The sequence below is a fragment of the Chionomys nivalis genome, chromosome 7 (assembly GCF_950005125.1).
Source record: "Chionomys nivalis chromosome 7, mChiNiv1.1, whole genome shotgun sequence".
Lineage (NCBI taxonomy): Eukaryota > Metazoa > Chordata > Mammalia > Rodentia > Cricetidae > Chionomys > Chionomys nivalis.
In genome coordinates this window covers 98,365,069-98,377,713 of record NC_080092.1, presented here as the reverse complement: position 1 = coordinate 98,377,713, position 12,645 = coordinate 98,365,069, and the positions used below count along the sequence as shown (strand labels likewise).

General features: G+C 53.8%; 2 protein-coding genes across 3 annotated transcripts in view; one reads left to right on the top strand and one right to left on the bottom strand.

Annotated features, from left to right (window-relative positions):
• Pgs1 (phosphatidylglycerophosphate synthase 1) overlaps positions 1-12,645 on the bottom strand; it is a 70,569-nt gene that overhangs the window by 7,696 nt on the left and 50,228 nt on the right. The gene's annotated exons all lie outside the window — the stretch shown is intronic.
• Positions 1-12,645, top strand: part of Dnah17 (dynein axonemal heavy chain 17) — a 105,487-nt gene that overhangs the window by 78,693 nt on the left and 14,149 nt on the right. For both annotated transcript variants that reach the window (XM_057774058.1, XM_057774059.1), the window contains exons 59-69: positions 30-247; positions 986-1,193; positions 1,408-1,523; positions 3,429-3,621; positions 4,650-4,885; positions 5,674-5,796; positions 7,936-8,140; positions 9,149-9,313; positions 9,869-10,009; positions 10,095-10,265; positions 12,386-12,508. In XM_057774058.1, the coding sequence (XP_057630041.1) occupies positions 30-247; positions 986-1,193; positions 1,408-1,523; positions 3,429-3,621; positions 4,650-4,885; positions 5,674-5,796; positions 7,936-8,140; positions 9,149-9,313; positions 9,869-10,009; positions 10,095-10,265; positions 12,386-12,508 (1,899 nt within the window). The remainder of the gene's footprint in view (positions 1-29; positions 248-985; positions 1,194-1,407; positions 1,524-3,428; positions 3,622-4,649; positions 4,886-5,673; positions 5,797-7,935; positions 8,141-9,148; positions 9,314-9,868; positions 10,010-10,094; positions 10,266-12,385; positions 12,509-12,645) is intronic.

Sequence of the window (12,645 nt, the reverse complement as noted above, 5' to 3'; positions counted from 1 at the left end):
GGTGACACTTGGTGTGCTGGTCTCCGTAGAACAACCTGACCGAGCTGAAGTCCTTTGGCTCCCCACCGGATGCTGTGGTCAATGTCACAGCTGCTGTCATGATCCTGACGGCACCTGGGGGCAAGATCCCCAAGGACAAGAGCTGGAAGGCTGCGAAGATCATGATGGGCAAGGTGGACACCTTCCTAGACTCCCTGAAGAAGTTCGACAAGGAGCACATCCCTGAGGCCTGTCTGAAGGCCTTCAAGTGAGCCGGGGGCAGGGTCGGGCTGCACCCGGCAAGTGATTTTACCTGCTGAGACTTTGCCCCAGTGAGAGAGGCCAAACTTTTTTTTTTCTTTTGGTTTTTCGAGTCAGTGTTCTTCTGTGGCTTTGGAGCCTGTCCTGGAACTCGCTCTTGTAGACCAGGCTGGTCTCGAACTCACAGAGATCTGCCTGCCTCTGCCACCTGAGTGCTGGGATTAAAGGCATGTGCCAGACTTTTATGCTGCTTTTTCTTCTTTTTTGTACCGATTAAAGTACTCAGCAAAGGGAGGGCGCTAGAGTGGATACTCCGCAGGGAAAGGCGCTCACTGTACAAATATGTAGACCTGAGTTTGATCCCAGAGCCTAAATAGAAAGCCATGTGTGGTGCTGCGCGCTTGTAATTCCCGGACTCACTGATCAGCCGGCCTGGCTGCTGGAGGAGCTCGGGGCAATTAGAGGCTCTGTCTCAGAAACGAGGAGGATGGTGACTGAGGTGCCACCTCTGAGGTATAGGTTGACCTCTGACCTGTACGCACATGCAGATACATAAAATGCCCATATCGCAAGAGCACCTACATACACCACAAGGATTAAAAGAAAAAAGGAATGTTGATGTTTCCCAGTGCTGCTGCGCTGACCATGGCTAGCATAGCCTGAGACGCAGAGACTGCCACGGGGACCGGGGACTAGGGCTTGTGTCCTGTCGCAGCCCTGCTCGACACCCGTGATTTCCTTCCAGGCCCTACCAAGGCAACCCCACCTTCGACCCCGAGTTCATCCGCTCCAAGTCAACGGCCGCTGCCGGCCTGTGCTCCTGGTGCATCAACATTGTGCGCTTCTATGAGGTCTACTGTGATGTGGCCCCTAAGAGGCAGGCCCTGGAGGAGGCCAATGCCGAGCTGGCCGAGGCTCAGGAGAAGCTGTCCCGGATCAAAAACAAGATTGCGGTGAGCGCCCTCGAGCCCGTGGTCCCTGTTAGACACCGCGCCACCCACTACCTGCCAGTCAGGTTTCTGTTTAAAACACACTGGCACGGCCTGCAGTCGTGAGAAACCACCAACAGTGGTACCACGGAGCATACCGGGGGATTGTCAGGGATGTTTGGGCCGTCAGGCCCTGAGGTTGGGGGAGCTGGGAACATCTCCCAACTTGGTTTTTCAGGAACTCAATGCCAACCTGAGCAACCTGACTTCAGCGTTTGAGAAAGCAACAGCTGAGAAAATCAAGTGCCAGCAGGAGGCCGATGCCACCAACAGGGTGATCTCCTTGGCTAACAGGTAGTCCTTGCCATGGCCACACCTCCTATCTCCCAGATCCGTTCCCCCCCCCCACACACACACACAAATGTCTCAGAAGAAGACAGAATTCCCAGTTAACTCAGACCTGCCCAGTACACAGTCCAGAACCACCTGCTCTCAGGCGCACCTGTCCTTGGTGTCCCTGGGGACTGACGTCCAGACCTCCCAGCAACACCAAACCCCATCTCAGCTGAACTGATCTCCAGGCTGTAACTATGCAAGAGGGGCCCAGAAAGCTATGGTGGACAGCTCACACACAACTGACATTCATACTTGGACCAGATGAGAACCTCACTAAAGCTCTTCCCTCACCTGCAACTCACTCAGGACATCCCCTGCCTCCTACAACTGACATCTCCCCTCACCCTGCTCCCAGTGTAGACTAGGAGTCAAATGGCCTGCTCTGTTCAGGACCGGCAGGTGCAGGCACTGTGTTTCTCCCAGACAGTGGCTCTGGCTGCTTTACCATAAGCCACCCGCACAGCGGTGGCTCCACAGGCCACGTGTCGCACTCTGAGGTCTGTGCATACTCACGTTTGATGTTATGCACTGCCACAGCTTCGGATGGCAGGCAATGCTGGTCCCAGGAGTCAAATGCAGCCCACGTTAGTGCTTTGCACACTCTGGAGCCCCCACTGGAAGGCGCAACAGTGTGAGGGAAACTGACTTGATGCCCAGTATCGAAATCATTGTCATGTTCCCATGTGGTCTGTGGAGAGCTACCAGCAGGCTACCTTGTTGCTCCACTCCCAGGAAACCCAATGTGGTTCTGCTGTTGGTGAGACCAGGTCTCATGTAGCCTAGGCTAGCCTCAAACTTCTGTTTGCCAGAGGATGACCTTGAACTTCCTTCTGATGCCCCTGCCTCTAATCCCCCAGTGCTGGTTACAGGCATATGCCACCGTATTTGATTTATGCAGTCCTAAGGATTGAACCTAGGGCCTTGTGTGTGCTAGGCCACTTTTCCCCCCATTGAACCTTAGACATGGATCTGTTGTTTTACTTTGAGACAGTCTCACTATATAGCCAAGGTTGGCCTTGAACTTGCAGTGATCCTCCTGACTTTCCCTCCCAAAGGCTGGGATTACAGGTGTTTACCCACCACGCCACCATGCAAGTCCTTAGCGACCGCACACGGTTCACAGCTCCATGGTGGACAGCCCGACTCTGGGATTTGAGTGACAGAGTCTACTCTCTGGCTACCTGCTTTCTTATGTTCTCCCAACCTGGGGGCTGGCAGCCGTTGATCAGTGGTCAGCATGATTCAGGAGCTGGCGGGGAAGGGGATGGGGAGTCCCAGGTCATCTTAGCTGATGGCTCAGGTGCACCCCCACCCATCTGTTCGAGAGGGGAAGCAAGGCCACTGGGCATGGCACCTACACACAGCATTAACTTGGGGCAGCACTTGGAGACCCACAGGGCACCAGTTAGGACTAGGTACCAGTCCCCCAGCTGGTAACCTAGGCAGCACCACACACCCCACCCCTACAAGGCCAGCAACCGTCTGGATGATACATGGTCCTATAGTCACCACGTTCTCAACCAGACTCCGGTGCCTGCAGGCCAAGTGTGCCAGCGGGGCACATTGGCATGGTGACGGGATGCCGTCATAAATGGCCTGGGCAGGGCATGTGGGCACATTCAGCATCTCCAAGTGTCACCAAAAATGTGCTGTTTTTGTTTTCTGTGAATTCCCTTGAGAGCGTCCTACTGCAAAACAGAGCAAGCACCCGCAACATTGTAAGCGAGCACCGTCTGTCCCAGGTCACCTCGACAGTTTGCTGACTGACAGGCCACTTAGATAGGCACCCCAGCCGCCTCTCAGCCCTGGCCCCATGCTCTTCAGCTCACACAGGCACTCCCCCTGTTCCCTGGACTCTTGCAGGCTTGTGGGAGGCCTGGCTTCGGAAAACGTGCGCTGGGCTGAGTCAGTAGAGAACTTCAGGTGTCAGGGGGTCACCCTGTGTGGAGACGTCCTGCTCATCTCTGCCTTTGTCTCCTACGTGGGCTACTTCACCAAGAAGTACCGGAATGAGCTGATGGAAAAATTCTGGATCCCTTACATAAATCAATTAAAGGTAAGAAGTACAGTGGTGGTTATGACTCAAGGAGACTCGGGGGCTCCCCCAGGGCAGCCACAGCCATACTGCATCCTCACTGGGGCGCAGCCAGCCTCGTTTGCTGGGATTGACATCACTTCTGGCATGCCACAAGGCTGCTTCTACAAGCAGTGTAAGGGTCGCCTCCTCCATGGCCTTGCTCTTCAGAGCATGTGGCCAGTACCAACTTGAGAACACGGGCAGAAAGTGAGCAGGGGAGGGACGGCTCAGTCAGTAAAGCGTTTGTTGCAGAGACATGGAGATCTGAGTCTAGATCCCTGAGACCCACAGTTTAAGATAAAACCAGGCACGGCAGCAAGCACCTGTAACCCCACGTGCTGGCATGGGGTGTGGGGGTGAAAACGTTCCTGGGGCTTGCCGGCCGTCCAGACTCACCAAATAGGTGAGCTCCAGGTTCGGTAAAAGCCCCTATCTCAAAACATGAGACACAGTGTGCCTGGGGAGGTGGTGCCATGGTTGAGAGCACTTGCTACTCTCGCAGAGGACCCGGGTTTGGTTCTCAACACCCACGTGGCGGCTCACAACCACCTACAACTCCTGTTCCAGGGGATCTCATGCCCTCTTCCATCCTCTGAGGTCATGTGCCTACTCGTGGTGTGTATCGACAAGCAGGCAATACACTATACACATAAAATACACATAATATACACTATACACATAAAATACACATAATATACACTATACACATAAAATACACATAATATACACTATACACATAAAATACACATAATATACACTATACACATAAAATAACAGTGAATTAAAACACAAGGCAAAGGGTTGGCAATGTAGCTTAGTGGGTAAGGCAACCTGCCGCCAATCCTAATAGTCTGGATTTGATCCCGGCACTCACAAGATGGAAGGAGAGAGCCAATGCCTGCAAGTCGTCCTCTGACTTCTGTCTGCAAGCGCATAACTGTGCCCAACCACACAAACAAACACACACACACACAGCGCAAAAAAACAACAGATCCCTCCCTCGGCAGGTCCCAATCCCCATCACGGAGGGCCTGGATCCCTTGACCCTGCTAACAGACGATGCAGATGTGGCCTCCTGGAACAACCAGGGTTTGCCCAGCGACCGCATGTCCACTGAGAATGCCACCATCTTATGCAACACGGAGCGCTGGCCGCTAATTGTGGACGCCCAGCTTCAAGGCATCAAGTGGATCAAAAACAAATATGGCACTGAGCTGAAGGCCATCCGCCTGGGGCAGAAGAGGTGCGGTCAGGGCGGGGGGGGGGGGGGCAGGGTTAGGCAGCAGGTGGCACTGCCCGGGTCTGTATGCACACACGCACCTCAGACCTTATGAGTGGCTTGTGAGAGGCCTTGTGATGGTTGCACACTCGGGATAACCGGGAGATGGCCAGGTCCTATGCAAGCACACAGGCCTTGGGCCTTTTGTGTTTACTGAATAGCTGGGGACCAGGAAGCAGTCTGGGGCTTGTTTTCACATGCAGCCTGAGCCGTGAGCATCTGCTGACTGAGTAGTCTGCTAACACAAATACGAACACGCAAACATAAACTTCGGTCTGAACAGCAGAGAGTCAAACCAGGATCTTCTCCCGCCTCCACTTCACAGGGAGGGGAACTAGACCTGGCTCTTCGTGTCCTCCTGGCTGTTATCTGCTGGGGAGGCTCCAGGCTCTCATCTCGTGTGTGGTTTACATTCTGCTCCCACAAGGGAAACAGAAACCATGAGCACCAGGGTGACGGTGACTGCCAGGCGTAAGCTTCCTGGAGCCCTAGAACAGGCTGCGGTGGAGCAGGGAAAATGTTTGGCTCTGCAACCTGAAAATCCCTCCTGCTCCCGCCCCCAGGCTCCCACCCAAAGGTCCCAACCCCCAATCTGCAAGCCCACACAGATGCCTGAGGAAGGAGGAACTGGGCTTGACTCCCTGGCGACCCCCCTGAACACCTCCGTTCCTCAGGGCCAGGGCCACCTCTTGAGGCAGACATTGCTTCCTATGATCCGCAAGCCATGTCTTGTCTTTCTATTCTGTGTCCAGCTATCTGGATATCATCGAGCAGGCCATCTCAGAGGGTGACATCTTACTCATTGAGAACATCGGCGAGACCGTAGACCCTGTGCTGGACCCGTTGCTGGGCAGGAACACAATTAAAAAGGGGAGGTAAGGTATGACCCCCACGACCCGGCCCAAAGTGAACCTCTCCTGGGGCGGCCCCAGCCGGGAGCTCAGTGAAGGACCTCCCTTTACTAAAGGTTTCAAAGGCTGACGAGACCCAATGCTGAGGGGACCGGAAAGGCCAGCTCTGTCCCAGGGGGAGGGACCAGCTGGTGCATGGGGTCCTTCATATTGCCTCTATCTTTTTCGTACACATTTGAAAATCGTGAAAGTTACAGTCCTCTCAAAACCTTTCCCACAGTTATATCCCTGCCCCCATTACCCTCTCTTGTCCCACTCCCTCTTAATGGTTCTCTCCCCGACATGTTCCCCTTCTGATTTCACATCCTCTGTGTGTGTGCATGTGTGCGCGCGTGTTCATGTGCCTATTATGTGTACGGATGTTATGCCTGCACGAATGTCTGTGTACTACATGTGTGCCTAGTGCCTGAGGAGGCCATAGGAGGCCTCAGGTCCTCTGGTTGTGAGCCACCATGTGGTTGCTGGGAATCGAACCCAGGTCCTCTAGAAGGGCAGGCAGGGGCCTTAATCACTGAGCCATCTCTCCAGCCCCGTTTTAATGGCCCCGAGTTTAATGATGGTTGCATGCATGAGCATGACCGTGGGGCTATTAACTGGAGCAGTGACCCAGTGACCATGCCACTGAAGGAAGTGACCCTCCTCCCCTAGAAGCCGTTGGCTGCAACGGCATCATGAGTTCTCTCCTTTTCAAACTTTTTTTTTTTTTTTTTTTGGTTTTTCGAGACAGGGTTTCTCTGTGGTTTTGGAGCCTGTCCTGGAACTAGCTCTTGTAGACCAGGCTGGTCTCGAACTCACAGAGATGCACCTGCCTCTGCCTCCCAAGTGCTGGGATTAAAGGCGTGCGCCGCCACCGCCCAGCCTTTTCAAACTTTTTTAATTTTCAAAATATTTTACTTGCATTTATGAACTTTGTGGTGTGTGTGCATGCCCCAGGATATGTAGGTCAAAGGCCATCTTATGGTAGTTAGCTCATATCAAGTAGGTCCCAGTGATTGAACTCAGGGTGCCAAGCTTGGCAGCAAGCCCTTTTACCTACTGAGCCATCTGGGTGCCCCCCCTTTTTTGTTTAGCTTTGTTTGGTTTGGGTTTTTTAGTTGTTTTCTTCTTCTTCTCTATTTTTCTTCCTTTTTTTTTTTTTTTTTGTTTTTTTGTTTTTTCGAGACAGGGTTTCTCTGTAATTTTGGAGCCTGTCCTGGAACTAGCTCTTGTAGACCAGGCTGGCCTCGAACTTACAGAGATCCATCTGCCTCTGCCTCTGAGTGCCAGGATTAAAGGTGTACCCCCCATTTTTAATTCTAAGAAACATGGTTGTAGTAAGCATTTCGAGAGCACTTCACACATTTGCCGTGTTATACAACTATTACCCATGCTATCACCCATACCTCCCACGAGGAAACCCCACACCCCCTACCCACACCCACTCAAGCATCTTTTCGTCTCCGTGGCTTTGCCACTCTGGACGTGCATCGTGCAGTACACATTGTTTCGTGCCTGGTTCTCTCCAGTTGGCATCCCCTTGTCAAGGGTCATCCACATTGTAGCTGCCGTCAGTGTCACAGTTCTTTTTCACGGCAGTGGAGTAAACTCCCGCTGACCAGACCTGCAGCATTTCGCTGTGTTTACAGCACAAAGGGAACAAGCCAACTCAGGGTTCTGGTGCGATGGGAGTGATGGGAGCACTCTCGTGTCTCGGAACACTCTTGTGTCTCGGGCTCTGACAAGGACCCGACATGAATGCTGATACCCAGGGACTGCAGGGGGTTTGCTCCAAGAAATTGAGCGTAACCAGGAAAGGGGAGCGGAGCCTGGGAGGGGGTGGCCCACAGTGGGACAGCACAGGGTGACACTCCAGGGGTGCTTGGCAGAGGGCCACTGGCACACACTGGTGTTCCACACTGACCGTGGGAGAGCTGGCTGTTCTTCTGTTCGGGCGCTCGGCTAAGCGCGAGCTGCAGCCAGCGTTATGAACAAACTCCCCTGGACAGACCAAGTGCCCACTAGAGGAAAGGCTAGACATGGCCTCTGGTGGCCGCTGGCCTCCCCAGAGTGTGGGTGGGCCACCCGGCAAGGGTGCTTTACTTGTTTCTGCTCCTCACCCGCCAGGTTTATTAAGATCGGTGACAAAGAGGTGGAGTACCACCCCAGTTTCCGCCTGATCCTTCACACCAAGTACTTCAACCCCCACTACAAACCTGAGATGCAGGCTCAGTGCACGCTCATCAACTTCCTGGTCACCAGGGACGGGCTCGAGGACCAGCTCCTGGCCGCCGTGGTGGCCAAAGAGCGCCCAGATCTCGAACAGCTCAAGGTGATTCCCTCTGACAGACATTGGCATTCAGGGTCACTCACGTGGTCAACTGGAGGGCCATGTCTCTAAGCTCCTTCAGTGCTTCCTCCTTACCCAACATTCTCATCATTCAGCCCATAACTCAGTTTAAACTAGCAGCCAGAACGCTTACACAAGGGATCTGTGCCCTAAAGATCAAAGAGGGTCCCCAGAAGCCAGGTTGCGCCTGGCCATGCAGAGCATTTGTCCAGCATGTGTGAAACTCTTGGCTCAACCCTCAGCATCACAGAGAAAGGAAATATAGGGTTCCAGGGCTGGAGATAGGGCTCACACTCAGTAAAATGTTTTCAGCAAAGGCATGAGGGCCTGAGTTTTACGCACGCACGCACACATGCACCCTCACCAACACAGAAAAGGCTGCCATGTACTTGTAATCCCAGGACTGGGGAAGCGGAGATGGAAGGATCCCAGGGACTCGTTGGTCAGACAGCCTAGCCTAAAGAGTGAGCCCCAGAAAATCCATCTTAAATAACAAGGTAAACTGAGCCAGGCAGTGGTGGCGCATGCCTTTAATCCCAGCACTCGGGAGTCAGAAGCAGGCGGATCTCTGAGTTGGAGGCCAGCCTGGTCTACAGAGCTAGTTCTAAGGCAGGTTTCAAAGCTACAGAGAAACCCTGTCTCGAAAAAACAAAACAAAACCAAAACACCCAAGGTAAACTGAGTCTGAGGCTCTGGCTTTCCCACACACATGCACACATACATGCACACACACATGTACACACAAAGAAGGTTAAGCAGAGCCAACTGTGTTCCAGATGCCTGCCCAACTCTGCCTCGGCCACACCCAGTTCTCCATCTCCACGGCAAGAGGCCTGACAGTTGTCTGAAGTGGAGTGGGCACTTCCACGGGTGGCCTGCCTGATGGGTGGTATCTGTCCTCTGCCTCCCCTATGGAGAGTCCTGGCAGTGGAGGTGAGACCAGGCCCCAGCTAATGTCGCTCTGCCCCTCGGGCCCTGCCACCCCTGTAGGCAAGCCTTACCAAATCTCAGAACGAGTTCAAGATCGTGCTGAAAGAGCTAGAAGATTCTCTCCTGGCCCGGCTGTCGGCTGCGTCCGGGAACTTTCTGGGAGACACTGCCTTGGTGGAAAACCTGGAGACCACCAAGCACACAGCCAATGAGATTGAGGAGAAGGTAGGCCCCACCTCTCAGGCCACCCAGCACACAGAAGGCTTGCAGCCTGGGTGTCTGTGAGAGTTTGTCATGACCTAGAACTACCTGAGAAGAAAGTCACAGTGAGGAATTATCTAGACCAGGTGGGCCTGTTGGGCATGTCAGTGGGGGACAGTCTTGACTTTTAATTGATGTGAGAAGACCCAGCCCACTGTGGGCAGCACTATTCCCTAGCCAGGGAGTCCCAAAGAGTCTTAAGAGAAGAAAGCTCGCTGAGTATCGGCACACACTCGCAGGCCTGCACCTCTCCCTGCTCTTGATTTTGAATGCGATGCTCTAAGTTCTTGCCTTGCCTTCCCCACAATAACAGGCTGTAGCCTGGAACTGTGAGCCAAATAAACCCCTTCCTCCCACTGTATTTTATCATGGTAACAGACTGAGGAAGCCAGCACCTTGCTGTCTGCGGGCCCTCGAGGGGGGCTTCAGAGGAATGAAGGGCCGGGACCGGGCGGGGCCCTCCTGTGGGCAGCTTGTCTTCCAGGTCGTTCCCTCCAAGCCCCTTTCTTCTGTTCTGAGGTCCAAGAGGCAAAAATCACAGAAGCAAAGATCAATGAGGCGCGAGAGAACTACCGGCCAGCAGCAGCACGGGCCTCCCTGCTGTACTTCATCCTCAACGACCTCAACAAGATCAACCCCATCTACCAATTCTCACTCAAGGTCAGCCACACTGGGCGCAGGTCCAGGGCCCACCTGTGGGTGGTCCTCCCCACCTTCCCCCACGTTAACTCTGGCCACTCCCCAGGCCTTCAACGTGGTGTTTGAGAAAGCCATCCAGGACACCACGCCTGCCGAAGAGGTGAAGCAACGCGTGATCAATCTGACAGACGAGATCACCTACTCTGTGTACATGTACACGGCGCGTGGGCTCTTTGAGCGGGACAAGCTCATCTTTCTGGCTCAAGTCACCTTCCAGGTATCACATTGCCTTTGTGCTCAAACTGCAGCTGGTGCTGCAGCTGGGGATCCCCAGGCTTATGCCAGGAATGCAGATTCTCAGGACTCCTATCCAGGTCCCACGCATGCATACACACCAGCTCACACAGACAGCTATGTAGCCCAGGAGGACCTTGCATTTCCGATCCTCCTGCCTCTACTTCCCTAGTGCTGGTATTACCCTTGTGCACTGCCACACCTGGACTCAAACCCAGGGCTTCCTGCATGTGGGGCAAATGCTCTGCGGACTGAGTCGCATCCCCAGCCTCGAAACCAGCTTCCAATCAGCTTTCCAGGCAGTAGTGAAGCCTGAGGTGTCTGGTGGGGGCTGTTCTGGGAGCTAGATTCAGGGGACACCAGGGAAGCATAGCAGATGTTCCAATAGGATACAAGTGAGGGGAAGTTAGAGAGACTTGTACAAAGTCTTTGTACATCAGTGCTGAGTAAATGGTCCCTAACCCAGCGAGGATGCTGAATACATCCTCAGTAATGAGTGGAAGAGCTTGTCAAGGTGGCTCTGTGAGTGAGGGCACTTGCTACAAAGTCCCAGGACCCACATGGTAGAAGCGGGGAGCCAGCTCCCAGCAGTTGTCCTCTGGCCTACACACATGCATCGCTACACACACATGCATCGCTACACACACATGCATCGCTACACACACGAAGAAAGAAATACAGGGGCTGGGGAAATGACTCAGTCCAGCCTCATTTTCAAGCCCTAGCTCCTGATGAGAGATCCTTGACTCAAAAAATTAGGTGGGCAGCACCTGAGAAATGAGCCCAGGGTTGACATCTTGCCTCCACTTGCATACAATGCACACACGCACACAGGAGCACGTGTGCCCACACACATACAAGCAACCACACGCGCACATGAAGACTCGTTCCAAGGAAGGACGTTTGCATAGGTGCGCCGGAAGTCATGCTGAGGTACTGGAAGGTTTGTGTAGCCTGTCTCAGTAGGGCCTGTGGCGTGAGCTCAGACACTGGCCACTCAGGAGGCTGAGGCAGGAGGAGTGAATGAGCCAGGGAATCAACATCCGCTGTAAAATATAGCTAGGTCCCCGTTGGGAAGGAAGGAAGGACAGATGGACAGATGGACAATGGCCTTGGTCCCTTTTGAAAGCACTAAGTGATAGAACTTTGTCTCTTGGTTCTGGGGACCAGGAGGACCACGGTCCAGGTGTGGCATTTGGTGCCAGCTTCCTGCTGGCCTGAGAGAACAGGACAGGGTGGACTGACTCCCTTCATAACAAACCATCTCCCTAAGAGATGGCACAGTCTTTGCACTGCCTCCACATCTTGGTTGCCTGTCACCTGACCCTGCACCAGAAACTGCTGACCTGGGGGGCATGATCCCACTGTAGGCCAGGTGTGATGCTGTGGTTTCATACAGCCTGCTCTATATAGGCTCCAGGTCAGCAAGGGCTGCACAGTGGGACCACACACACACACACACACACACACAGGTCCTGATAATGCAGGATGCTTATGGAGACGCCTGAGCTGCAGCACGCGCGCACACACACACACAGGTCCCGATAATACAGGCTGCTTATGGAGATGCCTGAACTGCAGCACACACACACACACAGGTTCCAATAATGCAGGCTGCTTATGGAGACGCCTGAACTGCAGCACACACACACACACACACGTTCCAATAATGCACGCTGCTTATGGAGACGCCTGAACTGCAGCGCACGCGCGCACACTCACACACACACACATACACACACACAGGTCCCGATAATGCAGGCTGCTTATGGAGACGCCTGAACTGCCGCACAGCCACCGACAGTACACGTGTCTGTAGCCTGGGACCTCCTCAGTAGATAGGGACTTTTAGGTTGGTGGGAATGTTGTAGAACTAGGTTGTGGCTGCACACCCTTGTGGGTGCAGTGCCCCTTGCCTAATGGGCTTGTGTAAGTAAAACGTGTTTTACATGTTTCACCCAGTTAAAAGAAAAAGCAACACCCACAACACAGGGTTGGGGATTTAGCTCAGTGGTAGACCAAGCCCTGGGTTTGGTCCTCAGCTAAAAAGACCCCCACAAAAACAAAGAAGCTCTTGAGCTCCACAGCCCCCTCGGCCCACAGGTCCTATCCATGAAGAAGGAGCTGAATGCGCTGGAGCTGGACTTCCTCCTGCGGTTCCCCTTCAAGGCGGGCGTCACGTCCCCTGTGGATTTCCTGCAGCACCAGAGCTGGGGCGGGATCAAGGTGGGTCCTCGCACTCAGTACTTAACCCCTCCCAACCAGTCTGGAGGATGCTTGAGCCCATCACGGTGACAGGGCCAGAAGGTGGGAGCCAGGATGGCTGCGGCTTGGAGACAGCTCGCACTTGTATTGAATGTGAC